The 27997-nt window shown below is 44.3% G+C and overlaps 2 protein-coding genes across 3 annotated transcripts; one reads left to right on the top strand and one right to left on the bottom strand.

Moving 5' to 3' along the window:
* Positions 1–601: 601 nt before the first annotated feature.
* LOC108658507 (uncharacterized) lies at positions 602–18500 on the top strand. Its single transcript, XM_030384036.2, has 6 exons — positions 602–1558; positions 10272–10365; positions 10500–11727; positions 11807–12016; positions 12082–15335; positions 18310–18500. Exons 1-5 carry the CDS (start codon positions 1492–1494, stop codon positions 13534–13536), a joined length of 3054 nt encoding a protein of 1017 aa, XP_030239896.1. The 5' UTR covers positions 602–1491; the 3' UTR covers positions 13537–15335; positions 18310–18500.
* Atx2 (Ataxin 2) lies at positions 18204–27222 on the bottom strand. 2 transcript variants are annotated; one of them, XM_030383990.2, is made up of 5 exons: positions 26244–27222; positions 22933–23348; positions 21864–22863; positions 20327–21795; positions 18204–20258 (listed from the first exon to the last, which is right to left on the bottom strand). In XM_030383990.2, the coding sequence occupies exons 1-5, from the start codon at positions 26315–26317 to the stop codon at positions 19822–19824; spliced, it is 3396 nt and encodes a 1131-aa protein (XP_030239850.1). In that variant the 5' UTR covers positions 26318–27222; the 3' UTR covers positions 18204–19821. The 2 variants fall into 2 exon arrangements, with proteins under 2 accessions (XP_030239850.1, XP_089112256.1); XM_089256130.1 differs by lacking the exon at positions 26244–27222 and adding an exon at positions 26035–26202.
* Positions 27223–27997: the final 775 nt, after the last annotated feature.

Below are 27997 nucleotides of genomic sequence, written 5' to 3'. Positions count from 1 at the left end.
TGCGCAGAAGCGAACGAAACGAAACGCTGAAGTGGAGAAAAAAAAAAAAGAAAAGAAAATGAAAGAAAGAAAACAGAAAAAAAGCAGCAGCGCGCTTAGAAGGCAGTTGGCAGCAAACGGCATTCGCTGCGATAGCGAAGAAAGTTAAAGTTATAAAAGTCCATTCGGAACGCGATGGCAATGGAACAGCCATAAACTGTAAATAATTAAGCGCTGCCGGATAGTCGCTCTCGCTCTGAGTGTGTGTGTGTGTGTGTGTGTGTGCATGCTCCCAAGGCGAAACTCTTACTGAAAGCTCGCGCACATGGCAAAGCCAAACTGCGAACCAAAACAAAAGACTTCAACGAAGAACCAAACTTGAACTGAGCGCACGCTCAGCAGCAACTTGTCTGCGTCTATGTGTGTGAGAGTGTGTGAGTGAGTGAGTGAGTGTGCAGAGAAAGAAATGGTAATGTTAACAGCACACAGAACCAAAGTCAAGCCACAGCTACAGCTTGAATGCGCGCGTGTGTGTGTTTGTGTGCTCGCATGTGTCTGTGTGTGTTAAGCGAAAGCGTCGCTAGCAATGAAACAAAATGGAATGGCATGAAATTTCTTAGCGATCTTTGAGGATAAGCGCTGGTTTCACTGCGCGCTGCCGCACAGACGTCTACAGTGGTTCGAGGCAGACGTTACGTTCAAACGGTCGGCGCGCAAGAATCGCCACCAAAAATAGTTACAAAACTATAGCCACAACAACAACAACAACTACAACAGCAGCAGCAGCAGCAGCAGCAGCAACAACAACATCAGCCAGAGCAACAGGCGCTGCATGCAGAACTCTAAAAAAATAAAAAAGAAAAACTTTTGGAAAAACCAAAAATCTAAAAAATAAATTAATTGAAAAACTTTTATAGTGCGGCTCCAGGAAAAATCGTGTGTTTAGTGCATCGAATTTGAAACTCTATAAGATTCTGAAAATATATTTGATAATTCCCATAAGCAAAGCCAAGGAAACATAGCCGCGACAAAATGTTGACTACTCCTGACTTTGGTGCACTTGAAATATAATTTTCACCAATTCGAAAAACCAACCAACAACAACAACTATAGCAACAACAACAATAACAACAACTAAACCAAATTTAACGTCGCATTAAACTGTTTTGTGTTCTCTGCATATCAAGCGAAAAGTGAAAGTGTTTTTTATCGGTGCGCCGCTGCTTGGGCTTTGGCGTTTTTTTTGGGCGCTCGGCGTGCGTGAGTGCCTCTTGAATTCCAAATATCTTACAATGGAAACCAGGCAAACTACCAAATAAGCAGCACCAATCAAAGAGAAACTATCAAACCAAAAGCATATGTGCGTGTGAGTGTGTGTGTACAACAATTAACAACATTGGATTACCATAAACAACAACAACAACAATAGCAGGAACATTAACAAAAACGAGGAGAAGGACATCCACGGAAAGGATAAACGAGGAGATCTTCAACAATTACACAAATTTGGATATGGCTGCCAACGAGATAATGGCGCCGACAGTCAATGCTAACTGTCAGTACTCGACCCGTTATTGCTGTAAGTTGACCAACATTTAATCTAGATCAAAGGATACTCGCTCGAGCCGTAGAGTATAGCTGACTACCTCGGCTAGCGAAAAGAAAAAGAAAATGAAGAAATTCCCTCACAGCATTTTGTAGAAAGTTTCTGAAGAGATCACGCTCTTTGTCAGATACCATGCATGAGTGTGTTGGTGTATGTGTGTGTGTGTCTCTTTAGCATCGTCTGTGCTGCAGTCACCCAAGCAGCCGTCGTACGTTGTTGCCCCTGTTGAGCATCGGCCACAACTGCGCCGCGCTTCAAATTGGTTTCTTCTGCTTCTGCTCGACTCGCTGCAAGCTTTGGCAGCTCGCTGGCTTCTGCCGCTGCTGCGAGTCGAATATTAATAGGTGAAAGTTGTTGCTTGGATTTGTTGTCTCTGTCTCCCTCTCTCTTTCGCTCTCGCTCTCTCTCCCTCTCTCTCTCTTACCGTCTCTCTCGCTCACTCGTACTCATATATCTGTTTCTTTTTGCTGCCGTTGCTTGATTGTGCTGCTGCTGCGAGAGCTCTAAGACCCTTGCTAGTTGCTTTACAATTTATGCTTCCTTTCTTTTCTGTCTGTTGCCTTTCCACAGCGCACAGCAAACTTGTTTGAGTGTCTCAGGTGCTTTAGTCCTGACCCATTTTTCGCAGCCTCAGCATTAGCATAGTGTGACGAATGTTTTGGAAAATTTCCTGTTGTTCGATATGAATTCTCGCAATGTGTAGCCTTCAAAATTGTTGTTGTTGTTGTTGCTGCTGCTATTTGTTGTTTGTTGTTTGTTGTTGACAACAAATCCAATTTGAAGCTCTAGAGTCATTCGGGCTGGCTTTGTCGCTTTGGCATTTCCATTTCCATTATAATTAAGCTCTTACATAATCAAGTTTTGTTTACAAATTTTTGCTGCGGCTGCTGCTGCTGCTGCTGCTGCTGACGTCGTGTGTGCAGGTTCGCTTTTCGAGTTCAATGTCCCAACTAGTTGCTGTTGTTGTTGCTGGGTCTATTCGTCGATTGCAACAGCTCCTGGGCGACACGTATGGATCTCTCTGGAATCCATGGCGTATGCGCAATGTGCTTTCGTCTCATTTCAATTTCTGGTTTGGGCTCGCAAATTCGACATCGATTTCGATTTCGATCTCGATTTTGTGCTGTTTTCGAGCTTGTTTTTAATGTTGATGTTCGTTTCGATTTCTATGCATTGATATTTAGTTTTATAAATATTATTGCTGGCACTTTTTGTACGCGCAATTATTAAGAATGACTCATCGGGTTTTCTGTTGGCCAAGTCAAAATTGTGTTGCCAAAAACTGAGTGTGTGCCTGTGTGAGTGTGTGCTTGTGTGTGTGCGCTTTGTATCACGCGTTTTGCTTTTGAAGTGCATAACAAGAAAATAGTTTAAATGTTGGCGAGTGTTGGAGTCGCTTCGAGTGGCCATTGCTCAATAATACCGTTGCTTGATAAACCGCTACAAATTATATTTCTCACAAGCACCAGCACAAGCATACATCCATACATCAATACAACCACCTATCCACCAGCTATCGATGCCCATCTATACATCAATATGTTTTTGTTGTTGTCGTTGTTTTTTTTATGCTTGTCTGCCTGTCCGTCCGTTTTGCCCTCCCCTCCGTCCGGCATTTGGCGTTTCGGCTGTTTTCTATTTTCGTTTTGAATGCGATTATGCAACCTGCGCTTGAGCTTCGCTACGTTTCTTGTCGCTTCGCTGTAGCATCTGAATGAAAGTCATGTCATTAGGCAACCCATGGCTCAGACCCTCTGCAATTGACAAAAGAGAAATTTTCAAGAAATGTAAGCGACAATGGGATATCAGTAGAATGGCATGCATGCTGCATTGCAGAAATCGGGTGTACAATTCACAATCGAATAAGCTTTTAAATAGAACTAGAAGTATCCACAAAGAGAATATGAACATAGAAGTCAAGAGAATTTTGAGTAGATCTTTTCATTTAGTTTTTTATCACTTTTGATGCGCATTGTTTCAAGCCAATATGCCCATTTACACTAGAAAGAGGCAACAATCTTGTGTGTGGTTATATTTTGGTCTTGCTTTCTAACTTCACTAATCCGCCAGCCACAAAAATAGCCCACAAAAAAAAAAACTTGCGTGCGTTTCACACATTTTCAATTGGAACTCTGTTTGCTTCCTAGTTAAAGAGTTATATATAGACACATATGCATGGACGTGTATATGTTTGTATATCATATATACAACTGGCTAATCGCCACACGTAGCATTCGTGATGCAATGATTATTAATTCTATAAAAGTTAACTGTTATTTTACACGACGACATTTAATTGGCCCTCAAACGTGATAGAAGATGCGACAATAAAACAAGAAACTCTTTTGCATAACCAGGCGAAAGGGCCAGCATAATGGAGTACTTTCCGTAGTTAGCTGCATCAGAAGGCAATCGTCGCAGATGTTTGCTGCTAATCACGATCATTATCAATATTAAACAGCAGCCTAATGAGACTCTCTTTGTGCCTCTGCAATTGATTGTCTTGGCGCACAAAAGAAACGCCTAATGCCATCCACCCCACCCCACCGCAAACATAATTTATTTGTATTTTTGCTATCATATAGCAATTCGCTTGCCTTTCTTTCTTTCCCATGCTCACTTACACTTGGCTCCGCTGGCAGTTGGACTACCGCAACAGTGGCTCGCCCCGCACCACCTCCATCAGCACCACCATTGAGCGGTTGGCCCGCATGGTTGCTGGCTGGCAGTGGTTGGTGGTTGGCAAGTACTTGCCAGCGATTGTTGTTGGCTCGCCTAACCATTAGAACTTTCACTTTAGGTTCGCCTCAGTGGAAGCCCTCCAATGGCAATTGTATAATAGGATCAGCCAAAAGTCTTTAAGTGTGTCAACGGCGGAATTTCAATATGAATGCCCGAATCTTAACATAGTTTTGTGAACATAATTTTTTTTTTGACAGCCAAGTGGGTAATTGCTTATGCAGAAATATAGAAAAAATAATATTATAAAAATCAAATTAAATTTATATGAAACTATTTGGCTTTCATGCAGCGAAGGTTAAGTTTTTATTTTTTATGTAAGATGCCACAATTTGATTTGATTTTGTTTTATTGTTTTTGTTTTGCATTGCTTTTATTTTTGCTTATTTTTGTTTTTTTTTTTTCATAATATTTTTAATGAATGATTTGGTTTTTAATTTTTTTTGTTTGTTTGTTTGTTTCTATTTTGCAATTTTGCGAGACGCGCCAAAGTCATTTGAACCTTTGTCAATCTCTATCTACACGATCGCATCTATGGCACGTAACTGTGCGTGTGTGTGTGTGTGAGTGTGTGTGTGTATGTGTGTACCCTGACTCTTACCACTATTTACATTAACATTAGAGCTTTACTTTTGCTTCGTTGTTGTTGCGGCTGCTTCTGCTGCTGCTTCTGACAGCGCAAAGTGAAAGTTGTAAGCTCTATGTGAGTGTGTGTATGCGTGTGTGTGTGTGTGTTTGTGCTGAGCCGAGCTTAGCTCAACGTAGCTAAGCTGACACATCGCATAAGCTCATCAAGAGTTTTGAAATACTATACACACACACACACACACACACACACATATGCCATATACAAATTGATAAGAATATCAATTGAGCTGAAATGAAAAGTGTTTTTCTTTGCTTTCGATAATCAAAGCGTTATACGACAATCATAACAGCAATTAGAAAATGCAAACATTAAATAGACAACAAACATAAACACACACACACACACACACACAGTCGTTTAGCTGGCGTCGCTCATACGCCGCGTTGCACTTTCGAAAAGCAACGGCTCAAGTGCATGTTAAACAGCGGGAAGCCAGAAAGAAAATCTTTGTTAAAGTTCATAAACCTTCTTGCGAACACAGCGACTAACGAGATAGCAAAGGCAGCCACAGCCAAATGCAACAGGCGATTTTTTTAGCAACAACAACAACAACAACAGCAGCAACAGCAACGAGTTTCAACTTCTACTTAAAGCAACATGAAAAGCCATAAGTTTTCCAATGCAGCAGAGAAATTCAGCAAAGCGAGCAAATCATTTTATATACATATATACACATATATATGTACGTATGTATATATACATGTATTACTGTTTTCCTTCCTAAATTACTTCTGACAACGTCAATGATTACAATAATATATAATCATGATGGATGGCTGGTAATGATCACAACGATGATGATGATGATGATGACGATGATGATGACGATGCTGATGATGATGGAAATGTCTGGCCATGCTTATAAGTAGTGCGGAATTTCCACAGTCGCTTAGCGTACATTCAACTGTAAAATGAAAAATTTGTAAAGAGAAAAGTCGCGAGCGGGCATAGCAAGTGCTCTGAAATGTTAGTTAATTAGCAACTTTTGACTTTTATCTCTGCTGCCGCTGCTGCTGCTGCTGCTGCTGGTGGTGCTGCTGGCATTGCCTTTCTTCTAAAATGCTCGTCGGAAAATGTATAACAAATACATTTTGCTGCTCACTGTGGAAAGACTAAAAAAATAGAAAAAATAAATGCATTTCTGCATCATTTGGGAGAAAGTAAAAGCCGAGAATTAAATGCCAGCCTGGCGGCTGTGGCTGCCTCTGGGTATTACTAGCTGGCTGGCTGGCTGGCTGGTCGATGTCTTACACGGAAAGCCGGCGCACGGGGCGTATGCGCATTGTCTGTGCTCTGCGGCCTGGCCGTGCCGTGCGGAGAAAACTCTCAAGAAATGCAGCCAAAGTAGAAAACCGACTGCAAACCGAGATAGCTGCAAGTCGTTGGCGTTGTCGTTGTCGTTGTCGTTGGAAAGCCGCATCAGCAGCGACTCGTATTTCATTGGAGTCTGGTTGTTGTTGCTGCTGCTGTAGTTGTTGTTGTTGCAGTGACTGCACTGAATGCAGCAGCAACGCAGTCGAAATTCTTCTACTCGCCTTGGCATTGCATCGCATTGCATTCGCACAAAAGTTTCACATTGTATTTATTCATGGGCAGCTTTAGCCTCAAGAGGAGATTGTTTAACTGCCTCAAGAGGAGATTGTTTAACTGCCTGCTAGATGCTCCGCCATGGAGCATGCCTTGAAGCTATTTGCGTAGCATTTGGAAAGGTGGCCCCAAAAATTCAACAGCTCAGAATCTCAAACAACAATGGCAAAAATACAGGGAGAAATTCGAGTACATAGCTAAGCACTTTATAGATATGAATCATAGCAGCATAATAATAATAATAAAAAAAATAATACTAATTTCGAAGTTAGTTAATAAAATCACAAGAATATTATCTATGCCATTTACTAGAATATCATTTGATAGCTCTGCTCGTTCTGCACCATCAGAAGTTGGCAGTGGCAAACGCTTGGCCTGGCCCGTGCCACGCCCCTAGCACTATTAACGAGAGTAGGGCAGGCTGAATGCTTGATTTGACTTCCACTGGCTTTAAATATGCAATGCAGACACTAAAAATCCCACTGACCTCATTAGAAGTTCTCACGCAAAGAACAGATTGTATAGCCAGAACGAGGCGAGCACAAGAGAGAGAGAGATAAGGAGGGAGAGACAGAGAGAGAAAGAGACAGCGATAAAGCTGTGAAAAAGCGAAACGTCACGCTTAACAATTTCGCATTTCATCAAGTAAACAAACAAACAAACAAACAGAGAGTTGGCCAAAACAAAGCAAGAGGAAAGAACGATTCAAGGGGTTGGGGCACCAGGGGGAAAGGAGGGAGGTGCAATCAGCGTAGCTGAAAGAAAGAAAGGGGCCGTAACGAAAGGAAGCACAACAAATCGTTTTCAATTCTATGGCCAATTATGCGTCAAATCCAGACGAGATAGAAACTGAAAAAGAAATAAAATAGAGAATCTTAAAGAGAGAAAGAAGAAGAAGAATAAGATGAAAAAGAAATGCAAATGTTGATTCATGGGTGATAAGTGTAAGGCCTGAGAACCGGTTATTTGGCTACGAAAGTGCTTCAAACGGAAGTGAACATTGAGCACGAAGCAGAGAAAGAGAACAAGAGGCAGAAGAAGAAGAGGCCATGCAGAGTAACTGACAAAGAACCAATGGCGTGCACTGAGATAAACAACAACAACAACAACAACAGCAGCAGCAGCGGCGCGTCTTTGGTCAAATATAGGTCAAAAGAGAAACTAACGGTAAATGCGGCTGCTATTGTTGTTGCCGCTGCCGCTGCTATTGCTGACAGACAGACCTTTCAGTTCGTATGCAGAGCAGCAGCAGCAGCGGCAGCAGCAGCAGCGGCAGCGGCAGAGAAACAGATCAGCATCAGCTCAGATGATTTGGGTTACATAAAAGGGCGCGAACGGAAAGTAGAAACCAGAAGACGATACTCAACCTGTGTGCATGCGTGTGTGAGAAGTTGTCTGACGTGAGTTGGATACACGCACACACATACACACATACACAGATACACACACGACACACACGACACACGCACTGCTTGAACGGGCGCGCAGACGCACGAAAAACTTGCTGCAAAGAAAGTGAAACTTTTGTGTGCCGCTCCCCCGGGCAACAATTTGCGCCACTTCAGCCCGCACGCCCCCTAGCATACACACACACACACACACACACATGCACACTTATGCTGCTGTTGTCTGGGTTTGCCATCAGCGGCGCTTGGGAAACGTTTAACCGCAGCATGTCACGAACAGAAGGTTGAGGTTGTTTTACACAAGCCTTTGCTATTATGCTTAGCAAATCTAATATACATACATACATATGTATATACATATAGATACTCATATATATATTTATTTTTGCAAATTGTCTCGCGCATTGTTTTGGGTTGGGCTAGGTTATAGCTAGACAATTAAATGAATCAAGCAGAGGCTAGGGATTCATAAAACTGTCCACAGATCGATATCACTGTCCTGGCCTTGCCCTAACCAGATGGATCTCATATAATATCTTTGGGGTGTAACTTAAAAGCTTGAAACTCATTATATTAATGGAATTTTGGCAGAGCTATAATGGCTTTTGCTGCCAACTTAAAGAAAATTTTAGAGCTGGCTTTGGGAGATGGATTTTAGAGATGGATTATTCAAAAGTTGGTCCAAGAGTTAAGCTCTTCACATATTTGAAAGTCCCAATGAGCCATATTTATATGTAATATATCAACATAAAATTTTGATTTCGAAATGAATTCCCGGTTAAGACTTAACTTTGCCTTAGACATGGATCATTCGAGAGTTGCTCAAAGACTTGAACCTAAATGCATATTAAATTAAATTTTAAATGAATTTAAAATTTCAATTTTTAATTACATTTTAGTTGCATTTTCTTTATTTTTATATTTAGATTAAAATGTGAGTTAACTTTGGTATTTGCCAAGTTTAAATAACCCAATTTAAGTTTAGAAAGTAAACGGGCCGTGGGCTCAGCTAGAATGCAGGCGGCCCAGTCTGCAAAGCCTTCGGCGTCGCCGCCGCCTGCTGCTTCTCCTTCTCCTTCGCCTTCACTTTCGTCTCCTGTTGTGCACTTCGATTGCCAGTTGAGCAGCGAGGCGGCTTTAGATCCGGCTTTGGTTGCGCCAAGTCATTTTCTCTTGGCTAAAAAGAAAAAGAAAAATAACTTTAATAAAAGAAAGACAGAAAGAAAAAAACATAAGCGAACGAGTCAGCGAGCGGGCTAGCAGGCGCGCAGCTTGTAGCTGGCTTCTTGGCCTGGCTGAAACAAGAAATCAGCCGCAGCAAAGCTCAAGAAACGTGAAAGAGAGAGAAAGAAAGAGAGAGACAGGGGAAAGAGAGGGATGGCTAGCAGTGAAGCAAGAAAAAAAGTGAACGAGTAGAAATTACGGTAAATAAATAAAGAAAGACGGCAAAAAGAAATGAGCGAACGTCGTCATAAGCGAAAGTGAAATCTGCTAATGAATTCTTCAACGTTGAATAGTTTTCAGTCATTATGGCCGCCACTGGATGGTTGTTGTTGCTGTTGTTACCGTTGCTCATGGCGTATACTTGATGAGCATACAGATGCCATAAATATATGTCTGTCGTATCGTATCTACAATATATAGATGTAAGATGCCACTGCTTGGCTTACCAGACTTTAGCTTTGGCTTTGGCTTTGGTTTCGGTTTCGATTTCGACTCTTTTGGACTTGGCTGGTAAAAGTTGCCAGATTCGCCATAGCAATTAACCGGCAGCCAATTTAGAGCCAATCTGCAGATTACAATGATTTACAGAGCGATTCAAATCGAATCGAATCGCATCGCATCGCATCGAAGCGAATTGATTCGCATTGAATTGAGCCGTGGCCATGTGACGGGTTCATTGAAACCTTGCCAGAGGTCTTTAACGGCAATGCAGCGTAGACTTGAATTGCAGCGCGGCAAGTGGAAAGTTGCACTCGGCCAGTCAGATCAATGCCCCGCGTCGATCACTCTCGGTGCAGTTCAGCGCAGTTTCGACTCTGAAAATCTACAAAAAAAATGATTATTTGCCAGTGATTTCTGCAAATTGCGGATAACTGGGTTAGGGTACCTAACACATGGGCAGTATGATAGCATTTAGACATGTTCGGAACCTACGCTCGATCGTTATTTCTTTTCTCTCCGCATTGTGGAGTATTTACGAATGGCAATCCATCGTGTTGGGTTACCCAACCGATTGCATAATGTACGCAATTGTTTAATTTGAAACTCATTTATTATGTTTTGCTCTTTTTCGCCTTTGCAGGGGAAGCTGAAAAAGTCAAATCATTGATCAGATTACGAGCTGAACTCTCACCACTCTTCACGGGCAAAAGAAACGCCTCGAAATATGCCTGGGCGTAAGTAACAACAAAATAATAAAAACAATTTTTAGTAAGAAAAATAAAAAATCAAGTTGAAATTTGAAACACCAACGCCTAATCCGTGATTATATCGCAATCGTGTCATTCAACACATTCCCTTTCGTTCACAGCGTGGTCGAGCGTGAGCTCAATGTGCCGCTGCCGCTGTCGAAGATCATCAAGAAGTGGAACAATCTGCTGCAGGAGTACAAGGCCATCAAAATGTCCGAGGAGCCGAAGCGGCGGGAGTGGCCATTCTTCACACTGATGGATGTGTACTTCAGCGACCAGGTGAACGATCCCTCGCTGCGCCTCTTCTCGTCCACAAAGACGCTGAAGGAGACACTGGACGACAGCGTCTTCGAGGATGATCCAATCATTGCCTCGGCCATCGCGGCGGCCACCAGCGGCGCCTACATGGAGATCGATGAGCTCATCCGGCGGCAGAAGGAGCGCGCCGCCTTGGCTGCCGAGCGGAAGCTGGCAGCGGCCGCCAGCGGCGCCAGTGGCGACTATAAGTACGATCTGAAGCCGATGCTGGGCAACAACAACAGCAGCAACAAGTTCAACAGCAACAGCGATATGGTGAAGCTCTCCAAGAGCGTCGACGACTTGTCCATGCAACAGTACAAGATTAAGCAGGAGCTGATGCGTCAGCGCGAGCAGGAGCAGCAGGAGAACATGGTCAAGATCAAGCAGCATGCACGCCAACAGCAACAGCAGCAGCAGCACCAGCACCAGCAGCAACAGCAACAGCACCAACAGCAGCAGCAGCAACAGCAGCAGCAGCAGCAACATCATCAGGCTCAGCAGCAACAGCAGCAGCGCTTCATGAGCCACCAGCCCTCACTTTCGCCGCATCCGCATCGCATGTCCTCGTCGTCGACGCCACCGGGACTGCAGCATGCGCTGCAGCAGCAGCAGCAGCTGTTGCAGCAGCAACAGCAACACTTACAGCAGCATCTGCAGCAGCAGCAGCAACAGGCTCAGCTGCAGCAGCAGCAACAGCAGCACCATCATCAGCTCGCTCATCCCCATCAGCCACCCACGCCGCGCCCCAGCTCGCCGCCAACGACCGCTCAGCAGATCCACATCACAGCCACACAGCATCAGGCTGCCCAGCAGCAGCTGCAGCAGCAACAGCAACAGCAGCAGCAACAGCAACAGCAGCAACACAAGCAACAGCAACAGCAGCAGCAACAGCCCTACACCGATCCCAACACCATCGATCAGTATCTGCTGTCGTGGAACAATTTCCATGGCAACATGTGCCGCGGCTTCCATTCCCTGCAGAAGGACGAGAAGATGGTGGACGTGACCATAGCAGCAGGAGGCAAGATCTTCAAGGCACACAAACTGGTAAACTGACAGAGCACTCGATGGAACTGTTCCGCTAACACTTGCCTCCCGGCAATGTCTTCTCTTGTTCCGCTTGCAGGTGTTGTCCGTTTGCAGTCCCTACTTCCAGCAGATCTTCCTGGAGAATCCATCCAGCCATCCCATATTGCTGATGGCCGACGTCGAGGCCAGCCACATGGCCGGCCTGCTGGACTTCATGTACAGCGGCCAGGTGAATGTCAAGTATGAGGACTTGCCGGTCTTCCTCAAGGTGGCCGAGGCCATGAAGATCAAGGGACTCCACACAGAGGTATACTTTGGTTAAGTCCGTTGCCATTGGGAACTACTTTAGCACTCAATTTTCTTTGCTTCTAGAAAAATTTGGACAGCGATGCGAGCGACATTGGCTCGCCCCTAGAAAGCGACGGCACCGAGTGCCGTTACGAGCGTGGCACGCACAGCGTCAACATCACCAGCGGCCATGCCGGTGGCTATGGCGCCACGGCACTGGAGCAGGCGGCGCTGAATGGACCCAGCCGTTGCCCGACGCCGTTGTCGTTGACCAAGGATCCGGGCTATGCGGGATTCCGGGAGCACATCAAGTCGAAGGCAACTCTGGCAGAGACCTTTATAAAGAATCTGAATCGCAACAATAACAACAACAGCTGCACCAACAACAACAACAACTACAGCAACAATACTGTTAGCAATCCAGCCGTGGCCGACGCAGAGAGCAACTCCTTTGCGATCCTGCAGGCGAACAGCAAGAAAATGCTCGACTCGGCACGCAAGCAGCACAAGTACCTGGCCAAGCGCAAGATCCTGATGCACTACAACGCAGAGCTGGGCGGCGAGAAGCGGCTGAAGGAGATGGAACGCGACCACTACCCCAGCGCGGAGCTGAACGACGATGCACTGAACAACAATCACGCCTATGCCAGTAGCCAGGACATTTTGGAGCCCATCACAACGATTGTGCCAAGGACGCCGGAGCCGCAGCCACCGCCAGCGACGCACAACAACAACTCGTTTAAGATACGACTTGTGGAGAGTCACCATTTGACCAACAGCAGCAGCAACAATAACAACAAGAGCACCGGTAACAGCAACAACAACAACAATAGCCAGCCCGACGATGAGGAGGCTTTGAATCTGGTACAAACGCCCAATATCAATGGCAATCGGGCACGCCCACAAACACCAACGCCTCCGCCTGATATACAGTTGGTGAAGCGTGAAGTGGAGCTTGAGGCGTCGCCAGGTGAGGCCACAAACAACAGCAACAACAACAACAACAATGGACATGATGAAGATCTCGCCGCCTATGAGCGCAAATACGACGACAACAACAACAATCGCGGCCTGGATATAGAGACCGACTCGAACAACAACAATAGCAGCAGCAGCGGCAACAACAACAACAACAAGGGCAACAACGAGACAAACAACAACAACAACAATGGCATGGGAGCCGGACTGGCATTGGCGCTGGGCAAGCACAAGCTGTTAAATGCCATCAATCGAAGTCTGGAACTGGAGCAGCAACATGCTGCTGATGGAGGCAACAACAACAACAATAACAGCAATAACAACAGTAATGGAGACCATGACAACGATGACAACAACAACAACAACAATCACAGCCAACATCTAGACCTGAGCACCATCAAGAATATAGCCACGGCAGAGATCCTATGCGGGCTAAAGAGCAAAGTGCTCAAGCTTGAGGAAGAGCAGCGCGAGCGCGAGCGAGAGAGAGAGCGCGAGAGGGAGAGGGAGCGCGAGAGAGAAGCCTGTCGCAGTCTGAACGAGATTAAAAATGCCGATTGATGCGACAGGGTGTGTTAGGGGCGGGGTTTAAGTATATATACATATATATAGAGATATACACACACATATATATACACATACATATATATATGTGAACATATGCATTTGATTAACTTAGCGAGGATATGTAGTACATGTAGCGAATCATCTATGTATGCTATTTATAGTTATTTATTATACATTTTAATATCGTTAATATAATGTTAAACATACACAGGCAGATACACACACACACTCACACACACACATGCATACACATACAGACATTTTCATTTTGGTTTATAGTTAGGCGTAGCGTTTCTTCAGCACTCAAGATCAAGAATTCCCAGCTAGCTCTTAAGATTCTCAATACATATAAATCATTTACTAACATATACTAAACAAAAAAGGAAAGAAAAAAAAAAAGAAAATCTAATATTAGCATTTGGAAATTGGCCCTGTTGCAATACATTTTAAGGTCTTTTTAAACAATAATATATATGACATACAATGTTTGTGTTGTATAGGCTATATATACATACATATATACAGGAATTAAATCCTGTATCGCAGGTTTGCTTTGAGAAGTGTTGAGCACCTGAATTTGATTTGATTAATTAATTGCCAACAACTTTTGCAATATGTATTTTTTATGATTATTTAAAGTATCTCAATCATGCATACATATCACACACTCACACACCCACACACATACATGCATACATGCGCATTCACATACTATGAAATTACAAACGTACATATTACTACTTACACACACACATACAAAAAAGGAAAAAAAAACCAGAACAAAAAAGAACAAAAAAAAAGAACTAGTTATAAATGCATCTCGTTTTTAGTTTTAACTTGCCAACTCCTCTTGAATGTTGCGCGCTGGTTCCACATGTTCAGCTGCTTCGCTGCGTCACGTAACCCTGGAATGGTTCCGGAACTTGTTAATTGTTGTTTACATGCTGATGCGGCTGGAACCCACACCTCATACATATATACCAGACAAACCACCCGATTGCAAAGAAAATTCAAACATGACCCGCACATCAATCATGCACAGTGTGACTCGTACAATATTTATTATTAACATTGTTTACATTTACAACATTTGTGTAGTATTTCATGCTGTTGAACATTTTTTTGCTCGTGTACACGGATGAATGAAATAAAGAAATTGACACATTTAAAATCACACGGTGTTTCCATTTGCGACCGTTACTTCGGGGTGTTTTCCGTGTGTGTGTGCGTATGCATCGTTCGCCCACAGGGCGACTCACATGCACGCCTGTTAGCTAACAGAGCCACTTACAGCAGCGGCAGGATGTTGTGCGAGAGAGAGTCGCTCGCTCACATGCCATCGCTCTGTCTCGCTCGCACGGCATTGGAGGAAACAAACACGGAATACATTCTCTGTCATTTTGGTGGTTGATGGATGGGGGCGCGCCTTTTTTGCCCTTTTTTCGCGCGCGCATCCAAGGCATGTAACTGAAAACTATACTGAAATACGAAGCGTTGGCTGAGCGCCCGAAGTCAACACGAAGTCCTGCCCAAACGGCAAACGGCATACACGCAAGCAATCGGCTACACTCACACACACATACACAGGCGTGCGCACACTCTCACGAGCGTGAGTACAGCGTAGAAAACGAGCGAAACGAAACGAAACGAAAGGCAGGCAGCGGCCTAACAGAGGCAGCTAACAGACAGCAGTTGGTTGTCCGTTCTGTTCTCTGTGTGTGGTTGTAAAAAGGCGAAAACGTCACGAGAAAAACCGGTTAATAAATTATTGCCATTTGAATGGGAAATGTACGGTAAATAAATGTGAATAAATATATTAAAAATAGTGCAACTGCCACAGACCCAGGAATTGTGCATTAAACATATATTTCATGTGCTAAACAAGTGAAAAACTCAAGTGAAAGCGAATGATGAAAATTTTGCAGTACATGGCGTTTGTTGCTTTTTACACGCCTCCCTCCCCCGACCGTAGCAGTTCAGTTCAGTGTTTGCGGCCATTTGTAAACTGCGCAAAAACATTTTACGCTAGGTACCACACTATATTTGAAGAAGATTTGGATCTGAAAAAGTACTATATAGAGGTATATATGGCCGATGCCAGATTCAATGGGCGTACACAAAAAAATAAAATACAAAAATACGGAGCCTCGAGAATCGAGAAAATGCAACTGTCCAGAGCAGCACCCCCGGCGCACATCAGTAATCGGCTTTGTAGAGAAAATGCGATCTGGGACTTTCAAGGATTCCCGTAATGAAAGGCACAAAGGTTTGCGTATGACATGAAATGCGTAGCAGCAACGGGCAGCGGGCCATGGGCGATGGGTAACGGGAAACGGGCAACGGGCGGCACTCGGAAAGTGGGCGCAGAGCAGAAGCTGAAACCAAGACAACGACCAGGACGAGTACAAAGCGGCCGTCGCCCCGAAACAGGAACAAAGCGGCAGCAGCAGCAGCAGTAGAATCGGCAGCGGCAGCGGTAGTAGAAGCAGCGCCAGCGTCAGAACCAGCAGCAACAACAAAAAGGATACGAGCCATAAATGAATTTTACGTATTTCAGTATACACACAAGAAACGCCGACCAGGACGAGGATGATGATGTTGTGTTTGTTGTTGTCGTCGTTGTTCCTGCTGCTGGAAATAGGGTGGGTGGCAGTCCGACGTCTGCGACAGTAGTAATACACACACACACACTCGCACACGGACACACACACCCATGCAAGGCAGCTGGTGGGTAGAGAAAGAGCCGAAGCCCAGAAGCAAACAGACAAAGACGAAACGAGAAAGGGACGACAGAGCGAGAGAGAGAGTCTGTGTGTTAGTGAGCGACAATGCCAGAGAGGGGCAGAGAGAGAGCAATGTGCCGGGTACGTGCCAAATAAGGGATGGTTCGTCATTTCGTCGGTTTTTCACAACTCGTGTGCACATACAAACATACATAGATCCACATGCATACGTACATGTATGTATATATTTATGTATGTATATTGGCTCAATTCGGTTGCAGGACTGCAGCAGCAGCAGGAGCAGCGGCAGCGGCAGCGTTAGCGGCAACAACAGTTAGCGTACAGATCAATAAGCCGACTGGGCAACACCCTATAAACATATACATACCCAATTCCATATACACACATTATTATGTATGTATATGCACTCAATTTATCCCCTACTGCATCTCCTGAAAAGTTCCGAAGGATTCGGGTGCAAGTTCAGATCTCTAAAAAGAAATAATAATCGTAATACAAATCCGTCAATGTTACAAAATTGAACAGGCAAATGGAATGCTTCAATTTGTGCCTATCAAGTTCGAAGTTCGAATTTCGAAAATCTTTCGTAACTCTGTCTAAACAAGAACCAAATGCGAATGGTGGTTGCTGTTGTTGTTGCCGCTGCCGCTGAATACTAGAAGAGGCGCGAGATAGGGGTGTATAAATACGCTCACACACACACACACACACAGAGTTCACACATGCGTACATACACACACACACACACACACTCCCAAATGATGCAGACAGCGCAGTTCACAGTTAGACTGACTGGCAGACATTTAAGCTGCTGCAGAGGGCGGTGGTCGCCGTCGCAGTCAGCAACAACGTTGCCATTTTGCTGCCTAGCAATACACATACAGACATGCATACATACATGCACATTCACCCAGTGTGTGGTACGCATGCAACATGCAGCAGATTCGTAGCTACTTAACCTACAAAGGATAAAAGTAATAATGCATAAGCAAGTGCCGGGATGTGCTTCAATTAGTCAAATTAACGGTACACAAACGTTGCCAAACATGTACACGCACACACGCACGCACGCAAGCATACTGACAAACATACACACTCATTAAAACCCAATTGAGTTTTACGTTTTTTACGTTACGCCCAAATCGTTTACGTCGTCCTCACTGCCGGCTAACGTCTTTGGTTACGTGAATTGTATTAGAGTTCGTTTACACGGGTGTGCCAGTGTATGTGTATGTGTGTGTGTGTGTGTATAAGTGTGTACATGCTTGGTCTTACTTTCAGTGTCATCAAAAAGGGCTGAGAATGATATTTCTGTAATTGAATTGTATCACAGCCAGCTTTGATGGGCATTGCGAAGGGCGAAATAACATTAAGAGTAAGAAAAAAAAAAAAAAAACGGAAACAAAATTTATAGGTGTTGAGTCGCCGCACCGGTAAACAGGACTACAACAAACACAACCAACAAGTGTTTGCATCTCATTATATGGGACACTTAACGGTCTCCGCCCACTCAATTCTTGCGTAACTCTTCAAGGGGTTGTGAAATGTAGCCATTATCAAGTCATATCACAGCCATTTTGATGAGTTTCGTGTGAATTGCTTTCAGCATTGTCTCATCCGTCTTGTGTCACTGGATTATCCACCTCCACCTCCACCTCCATCTCCATCTTCATTTGCATTCGAATTGCAATTTTCTTATACCATGTCGTTAAAATGTCTGTGACCGTATGTATTCACTATCATATCACAGCCATTTTGACGAGTTTGGGTAAAGAAATCTCAACAGAGCTCGCGTTACGCAGCCGACGTGTATGTTGTGCTAATTATATTCCAGATCCCTTGGAACGAAGTCAGGCCAAGTCCTCGCAAGTTACCGGTAATAAATACACATGCTATTTAGATGTTTTGTTTTTGTTCTTTTTTTGTGGTTTTTGTTTTTTTTTTTTTTATTTACTTTTATTTAATTATTTTTTTATTTTAATTAATAGTTATTATTTTCTCTTTCTTTTCATTTTCATTTAAGGAAACTTTACAAAACAAAACAGGACCACAACAGATGCAAATATTGATCATACTGAATAGAATCGAACTGATTGATGGCCGCCGGCAAAGGATTTCAACGTTTTCTCTGAAGGACAACGGAGGCACTAAAAACCCAAAAGCCTGATTCAGAAACTCGCACGCTTCCTAAATATTTTTTAAATAATGCGCAAAGCAACGCGAAAATCATTTGATAGAATTGCAGAATAAATATTATCAGTAAAAATCGCGTGTGTTTGAATTCCATTTTTTTTTTTCTTTTTGTTTTTAGAATTGGGAGAGTTAAGAATGTAGAAGTGAAAACAAAATTAAATTTTAACAAAATCAATCAGTTTCTACAACAGTGTTTAAATAAAAAGTTCGACTCTTCAATTCACATTCTTCGCTCTGCATTTGACATTGTTCTATCCTTGCTTTTTTTCAGCAAACCAAGCAAAAGTTGTGTAGAGGATTCAAAGTGGAATCTGATAAGATATATATATAAAAAAAAGTACTTATTCCACAATGAATGCTATGTATGTACTATATAATATTCCAATTACAGAGCTTTAACATTTAGCTTGGATTGTATGTAATTTTGGAATGAGGACTTTGGATCTTAATGTCTCTTCGTGTTATCGATTGCTCGCTCCGTGGACTCCTCTATTGTGTAAATACGTGTACGCCAAGGCCTACATTCTCTTATTACGGAAGTAAATTCAAAATATTCGCTTTAAGCAAATTTTACAAAAAAATTCCAATTAGTTCTTCTGTTTTTAAAAGGGCTTCACGTGTTTACCTTCAGTTCAGATTTCTGAATTGATTTTATTTTTTATCATTTCACTTTGTTGTTGTTTTGTTTAACTGCACACTTTCAATCAATTGGATTTGGTTGATTTACGGGGCTTGGTACAGACAGCTCGATGCCAAAGGAGACGCATGTGAGATTGGATATTCGGAAATCAGTAATGAGAACTATTAAGCTTCTCTTAATGCAGCGTTATTCCTGCAGATTTTTTGATAACTACGTACTGATTTGTCTTTGTTTGTTTGTTTGGCTATCGAGCACTGTAGACAAATTCACTAGTTTCCCTTTTGTTGTTTGTTAAATATATTGTATAATTTCCTAGTTGTTGTTTGTGTTGCTGTTTCACTTGCGATGCATATAAGTATGATGGTTGCCTTAGGGTGAAGCACCTCACAGTGACAGTATGATGGCTTGGCGTGATGTATACAACTGATCGGAGCTCAATTTGTCCAGGCAATCCCAAAGAATCATCAGTTTGGTTGCAGAAATGTGTGTATGTGAATTTTCGTGTATATGCTTTGTTTGTGTATATATGTGTGTGTTTGTGTATCTGACGTGGCGTGTTGCTGTGCATGTATGGGTGTTGGTGAGAGTGTGGGTGTGAATGTGGTGTTGGTGTGGGGCGAAAAGGGGCTATGAGATTTTGACGCTGATGTTTGATTCCACTGTGACGTCAGCCGCGAATGCTTCCATTGAGAATCGTGCAGTTTACTGCGTGATATGCGGCTGCATTACAATCTGATACTGTTGATTCTGCGGCGGATTCTGCGGCGTTGTTCCCGGGAAGTAGGGATTGGCCATGATCTGCGGGGGATGTACGCACATCAATTGGTATGTTGGCTGTCCTTGGCCTGGGAATGCTGCGGGCTGCGGTCCCCCGCCAGCAGGGGAAGGCTGTGGGGGCGGATGAAACGTCGGATGCGGTTGACCCGGCGATGGCGTCGTCGATGGCGTTGTCTGTGTCAAAAACTGTAACTGTTGTGGCTGGTCCTGATACATGCGTATCGGCATCGCGCCATATGGCGGCTGGAAATGTGGTGGATGCGGAGTTTGCTGGTATTGAATGAACTGTTGCAACGGTGCCGCGGCCATCAGTGGCTGTCCCGTTGCGCTTGCAACATGCATTTGCGATCCACCCATTTGACCTGAGGGGCGAACGTGATTGATTATCCACATCTGCTTACACATAAATATACCGAAATTATCCACTCACCATAATTATTGCGACGCAGGCGCTGCGCCTGGCCGCCTGGATGTGTGGGTGCCTGGAATGCATGCGGCTGCTGCTGCACCATGTAGATCTGCGGATTAGCCGGCGCCATGTGGGCGCCCGTAGTCGTGTAGATGGCCGGCATGGGTACCGGAGTCTGTGGCGTATGTGGTCGCGATGGATTTGGTGTACTAGGTCCACGCGGCGTGAATGGCTTGGCCGATGGATTCAGCACATGCTTCTTCACGACAGGCGTTGCACTGCTCGGAGTGGTGCTAGTGCTGGTGCCCGTGCCTGTGCCGGCGCCAGTGGCTGTGGTCGATCCGTTGCCAGCAGCGCTGGTCACTGGCGTCGACTTGTCTGACCCAGCAGCAGCACTGCCCGTGCCTGCTGTTGTGGATGTGTTAGCAATAATGCCAGTGGGCGTGACACTGCTACTGCTGCTGGAACCCACGGCAATATTGGGCGCTGGCGATGCATCCGTCTTTGGAGTTGCCTGCAGTGGCGTAGGCGCCTGCTGCTCCATTACACCTGGTGAGCTCAAAACCACGGGCGAAGTTTGCGGCTGCTGTACGTTGGCAGGCAGTGGCACACCTTGTTGCACAATTTGGTAAAGCGGCTGCTGCGGCTGGCTTGGATCTAATTGAGCTGACTGTTGCTGTTGTTGTTGCTGCTGCTGCTGCTGCTGTTGTTGTTGTTGTGTCGGCTGTGCCTGAGGCTGGCCCTGATGCAGTTGCTGCTTGGGCACATGCTGGTGCTGACTGTCTACTACTAGCTGCTGCTGCTGCTGTTGTTGTTGTTGCTGTTGCGCCGGTGGCGCCTTTTGTTGCATATGTTGCACATGCTGCTGCTGTTGCTGCTGCGGCGGCGGCGGCTGCTGCTGCTGTTGCTGCTGCTGAGGCACATAATGTTGCTGTGGTGGCAGCTGCTGGTGATGATGCGGCGGCGGCACATGTACATGTTGCATGGCCACCAGTTGCGGCTGCTGCTGCGGCTGAGGCGGTGATGCCGATGGCTGCAAACCACTCCGTTGCAGTGCATGTTGCTGCTGCTGCTGTGGCTGCGGCGGCGACACCATCGTAAAGTCTTGTCCAAATTGACGCAGCTCCTGTATTTGATTATCGCGTGAGCGCACTTGACGCTGTTGCTGCGGCTGGCTTTGATGCTGTTGCGGCGGCTGCTGCTGCTGCTGCTGTGGTGGCTGTTGTTGCTGCTGTTGTTGTTGCTGCTGCTGCCCGCCAGCCTGCAGTGGCGGCGAGTTACTGTTGTGGCCACCATGCACATGAGCACCGTGCATGGGCTTGCCCAGTGGCTGCGAATCGCCGCCATAATTCAGCGACGAGTTGCTCTGAGAGCCCTGGTATTGTCGCATCTGGCGCTGGGGCAGTGGCTTGCCCGAATTAGAGCCAGAGTCGCCACCGTTCAATTTGGACGCACCGCTCATATGCCCTTGATTCCGATATTGGGAGGAGCTAAGAGTACAAGTGAATAAAGTGAGTTTAGCCTCGACATCTGGTGATTATAAATAGCTTCGGCTTACCCGTGTATGATCTGTGAGCTGCCCTGGTAGGAATACTGGTTCTGTATACCCATCGAGGACTGGTAGCCTCCACTCTTGTTGCTCACGTTATTGTTATTGTTGCCTTGCGAAACATTAGATGCGTTGCCGGCGCCAACGCTATTGGGCGGATTACCTCGCATTAGTTTGCCGCCTTGCGGCACTGTTTTGCGTTTCATCATTGGCCCACCGCCACTGCCACCGCCACCACCGCCGTACTTGCCGCCAGTGCCCGTATCTGTTGATGCGTTGCCCGAGGACGAGGCTGGGCCTGTATTCTTCAAGTTTCCAGCGAGAATGAGCACTGCTTGCGACTGTGTGCCTCCGCCCTGGCCCATGCCCTGTTGATTCATCATAGCCGAATCGCGGTTATCACGATCGCGTGATCCAGTTACACTGGACGATTGGGAAATGACAGCATGTGATCCAGGCGGGCCATTGTTGTTGCGCGTTTGCTTGGTGATATAGCGATCGCTGCTCATTGTCTCGCGCAGCTGATAGTCACCAGATCCACCGCCACCGCCACCACCACGTGGCTTGTTGCCACGATCTCGATCACGTTCCCGTTCGCGTTCACGTTCCTCACGCTCTCGTTCGCGTTCCCTCTCCCGCTCATTGCGCTCACGCTCGCGCTCCTGCTCGTGATCTGGCGGTGGCCGCTCCACGGCTGCGAAAAGTGCCTCCTCATCACCATTCTCCAGATCCAAACGTTCCCGACATGTGGGATTGTTCTCGATCTCTGCTGCCAATTTCTCAGCCTTGGCCTCCGCTTCCTTGAACTCTAGTGAGTCGCCCTTATCCAAAGGCACTGTATACGTCGACAGCGAATCATCGAACGTGGAGGTTACACCGAACTGATTCTCATTCTTGCGGAACATTTCATTCACATCCCAGCCGTTGGCTGAGCCATCCAGTTCGATGTCAACGTCGCCATTCGCTCCAGAGTCCCATGGCTCCAATTCTTTTTCATCAAAGCGAGTGCCTATCAATAAAACAGCAATAACAATAACAACGTAATTGCAATATGCAGCAGAGAAATTATTCAAATTACCGTTGCATTTGTCCGATATGGCGCCGTCGGTCTGAAAGGCGCCTGTAGTCGCGTATTGAGAATCAAAGTCCTTGGCTATAACGGTGACAACGGTATCCGCCGGGAATATGATGTGTCTGGGCACTGTTTTGTCTTCGTCGGGCTGATTTTTAGCCTTTATGCACGCGGGCAGCTCCAGTGCGATGTCAAAATTGCCCGAAAATGTGCGAAATACGCCCTCGTAGGTATTACCCGAGCGCAATCGAACCTGCACAACGCTGCCGACCAGCGCCGTAGCCGAGTGCATGAAATAGGTGTTATTATAGACGCCCGGCGCCGGCGAACGTCCGCTTCCACCGCCGCTGCCACCACCAACGCTGCCGACGCCACCCGCCTTATTATTCGCTGGCCGTAGACTGTTGTCGTTGGCGTTGTATCTGCAAGAGAGCCGGACAACCGGAGACCCGTGGCATAAGCAATTAGTATAGCCAACTAAATAGATGAACTACCCACATCCACATTCACACATCATTCAAGCCGAGACGCAGCTCAGCTCGTTTCTCTAAGCAAGCACCGCCAAAAACAATGACAATAACAATAGCAACTGCAAAGGCAAATCGGCCGAGGCTAGCAAAAGCAATCGAGCCCGAACACTGCTCAGGGTCGACAACGATGTTTAAACTGCGCTGCGCTGCGCTGCGTTGCGATATCGATTCGCCATCGCCATCGTTGTTGTAGTTGTTGTTAATGTTGTTGTGGTTCTGGTTGTTGTTATTGTCGCTGGTGGGCCTGCGGCCCTTTGCACCAAGCCACGCCCAGCGCGGCCCACGAAAGCAAATAAATGCTGGTCATATTATGTATATGTGAGTGTGAGTGTAAGTGGGAATGTGATTGAGAGTGGGAGTGTGTATGCGCTTTGGTTCAGTCCAGTGAACTCAATTTTAAAAATTCTTCCCTGCTCATGAACTAAATGAAATATGCATACACCTGTGTTACTCTGGCTAATGCCTGTAATTATTGGTATGGCTCAAGCAAAAGAGGGTTCAAATATAAATACGAGACAGATTTGAGACTTTTTGCTGACATTTGTGTATTTTTTTTTTTTTATAATTTTTTAAATCAATATATACCAATGCTAGTTTGTCTTTTACTATTCAAATTTTGTTGTTGCTTCTTTTAACTATTTACAACAAAGTTAATATGCTTAATCAAGTTTTTTTTACACTTTGAGAAATATGAATTAAAAATTCTTTTAGAACTAGTTTATTTAAAATATGAAATTTATGCGGACGAGCGACTTTTGGGGTTGTTTTGATTGCGTGCAGGATCGACGACCGTGAAATGACCAGCTCCTTAGTTTACAGTTCGCAGCGCACAATGAACTCAGACACACGCACACAACAACGAAAGCAATAACAACAGTAACGACAACACCAACAACAATAATAAAAGTAATATTATTAATAATCTACACACTGTCGCTGCCAGATCTGAGCGGGTGCAGTGGGGCAGAATGGAGGCTGATTCATTGCTTTTCCTGCACTGCGCACTTTTTCGTCAATGAAAGCAAATAATTGATATGCGTTTTAAAATGAATCATGCGTAAAGCAAGAGGCGCTCATTGATAAGGTGGTCCGAGTCGTTGGAATCGCATTAAAGCGAATCTGCTCTAGCATAACTAGACGAGGCAGGCAGCAAAAGAAAATATATAAGAGGCAGGCTAAATAGGCCGAGGCGCAAATTCATACAAACAGACGTATGCAATACATACATACATACATAGATGACTGCAACGAACGGGGCTTAAATGCAAGTGGGCATAGGCAGAATGCCGAATAGAGAGAGAGAGAGAGAAGGGTTAAGGAAAACAAGAACAACGAAGCGATACCAAATGTTCGGTCAGCAAATTGTAAAGTGACCCAAATTTTGTGCGCCCGGCGGGAGACGAAGTGTGCCAAGGCAGCGACAAAAGCAGCGGCAGCCGCCGTCGTGTCGCACGTCACACGACGCAGCAGCAGCAGCAACAACAAACAGCAAACAGCAAAATGCTGACAATGCAAGAAAAATGCATACGAAAACGAGCCAAGCAACGTAGAAAAAGAAAAATACGATACGTGCGCGTCGTGAGCGTGCTTTACAGTGGGCTCCAAATAGCCGAAAATAGTGAGCATCACTTTCATATATCATGGTAACACTGTATGGTAGCGGTGTCTACAAGTGTCAAAGATTTTGATTATCCTATACACTGTGATGCTATAGAATGAAATTAATTAATTAAATCAAATTAAATACACAAATATTGAAAACCGGCTGATTTTTTTTTTTTAAGTTTCTCTAGAATAATTTGTTTTATGCCACGCTAATAAATTGGTAAGTTCATAACAACGAACAGCCCAGTGTAGCGTTGAATATAATATGTACCAAAAGGTACACTTGTACCACACGAGGCAAGTGTGCATGGCTAAATGCAGGCAAATGTGGAGGTATGCACATACAAACATCTGTGTATGTGTGAATGTATTGCCGTCATATTTCAATTGAAAATTTAAAGGTCTGGGCAAGAAGAGGGCGGGAAGCATACACATATTCATTGATCGAGGTCTCTTTCCCGTGTGTGTGTGTTTGTGTGGGGTGCTTCTCTGGGGAATTGGATGACTTTAAACAAATTATTCGTCGTGCTTTGAGTATATATTTTTTGTCGTTTTGTTTTATTGTTGTTCTTCTTTTTTCATTATTTGGTTGTTGGGGTTCGCATGTGAAAGGGAAATGTAAACAAAGCTTAAAATATGACAAAACGACACTACACACATACATGCATGCATGTCTGCATATACGTATAAGAATGTATTTGTGTTTGTGTGCGTTGCCACCGCCATCGGCAGATCCAACACCAACACAAACTGACACACACACATATTCGCGCACAAACACACTCATGAACAATGTATTATATAAGTAATTGCAATTTGCCTTGATTGCTTGTGCCCCTTTTTTCTGATTTAGTTGCAATTACAAGTTAACAACTTCCACGAAATTATACTTGCAGCCAACAAGAATATTTAAACAAAAGAAAAACACAATATTTTTAAAATAACACATTAAAAATGAAGCGCGCGCTTTCACCTTTCACGACTGTGGAACCTGGAGCGTTATTAATTTTTTTTTTTTTGTTTTATTTTATTTTACTTTATTTTTTTACACTGGCTGCAAGCAGAAATAACAACGACAACAACGAAAACAACGAGCAGTTGCACCGTGTTTTTCTTCGTTCGTTTGCCTTTGCATTTACTTCGTGCTTTTTCAATTGCAGCAGCAGCAGCGCTTCTTCTTACCTTGAGATGCCGCCGCTGGCACCACCGCCGCCTCCTCCACTAGGTCGACTTTTCCGCTTGCTATTGTTGTTCATAATAGAAGATGGGCAAGCCAATTGCCAATTGCCAATTGCCAGCACCAAGAGTCGACGAACGCACGGGGTACTTTGCTTTCAGTTGAACTTATTTCTGATTTCAATTTTATTTTTATGCGTTTCTTAGGTTGCGTCTACTTTTGCTCTTGTGTGTGTGTGTTTTTTTTTCTTTTGTATTTTCGTACTTTTCTTTTCTTGTTTAAATACTTCTGCTTTCTGTTTCTCTGTCTATTGGCTCTTTTCTTTTTATCTTTCTCGCTGGCTTTGGCTGGGTGGCTGAATCTGAATTTCGCTTAGCGACGTCACGATGCACAACGGAAACGGGGGAGAAACGGAGACGGGAACGAACGGTACGATGTCGACAATATGCTCGCTTTAATGGAGAAGTTGTCGCCCGATCTTATTCGCCTTACCCGAAGCCAGCATTCAACACTTTTCGTGAGCAACAATAAACAAAACGTTGAAGACGTCGACGATAACAAAAACACTAATGGCGGTCTGGCGTTAATTTTTCTAAATATTCACGCACTTCTTTTTGTTTGGGGGTTAGCCTTTCGTGCTTTGTGGCTGGTCGTTTTCTGCTTTGCCTCTGCTTTACGCTTTACCTCCTCCTTTCTTTTCTTCTTCTGCCTTTGCTCTTTTTCACTCGCACTCGCTGGTCGAATTTTGCAAATTTTTGATTTCATTCAATGGTTGCCTCGTCTCCAATTTCTGCGCTTCTTACTGGCTGGTTTTTTTTGGTCAAAAAGACGAGCATTAGCGACGGCGCTTAGGTTGTTTAACTTCAGATAAATATAATTCTGTTCCTAATTATATTTTTATTCGCTGCGATAAACGAACAAGGTTGCACAAAGTTAGCTGAACTGCATATTTAGTTCAACTGTGGGCAGATATCGATATCTGACTTGCAACCCTAAAACGAAAAGAGATGGTACTAATATATCGATACTTTTGCATATTTTCGGGAGATTGTAGTAGCACTTATATACAATATTCTATATACAATATTATGATAATTAAATAACAATTTAAGAAATAATAATATACTTAGCATGTCTGGCTGGACGACATGCAGACCTATAATACGTATCGATACTTATCCACTTATCGAATATAATTTAATATTTTGCAGCACTTAACCTGAGCAGCTTTATGTTGGCGCTAATTTTTGTTCTTCGAATCTTTGTTAATAACATATAAACTTATGATTTTATTGATAATCACTAAAAATTATTATGACAGGAGAAAAATATGTATTTGTTAATTTTATAATTGCTACCTACCATTGTTGTTTTTTCTTTGATCTATTTTTGATGCGATGCTAGATATTTATCTTAACAAATATATGCGATAAAAAAGTAGATCAATTGTCCATCATGCACAGGAGCCCAGACACCTGATGACCTTAATGTGTTGCACAATCTGTGTCTATTTATAGAGATATAAATTCATTGAAGATTTTCAATGCAGGGAATAGAAAAGATACCTCATCCTAAGATAAGATAAACGCTGACAAGACTGCTCATGGTAGTCCATAGTTAAGAATAATAATTATATGCATTTCCTTAGAGCTAGTTAAAACCTGTCCGGAAGCAGAACAGTTTGCCAGAATTTGTCACCCCAATTAATTCAATTGACAGCTGAAACGACTTGCGAGACAGGACAGACTTATGTGCTGTC

This window comes from Drosophila navojoa, chromosome 2 (genome assembly GCF_054131105.1).
Source record: "Drosophila navojoa isolate 15081-1374.11 chromosome 2, UAZ_NAV_1.0, whole genome shotgun sequence".
Taxonomy (NCBI): domain Eukaryota; kingdom Metazoa; phylum Arthropoda; class Insecta; order Diptera; family Drosophilidae; genus Drosophila; species Drosophila navojoa.
The sequence above is the reverse complement of the archived record's forward strand: the minus strand, read 5'-3'. Positions and strand labels throughout refer to the sequence as shown.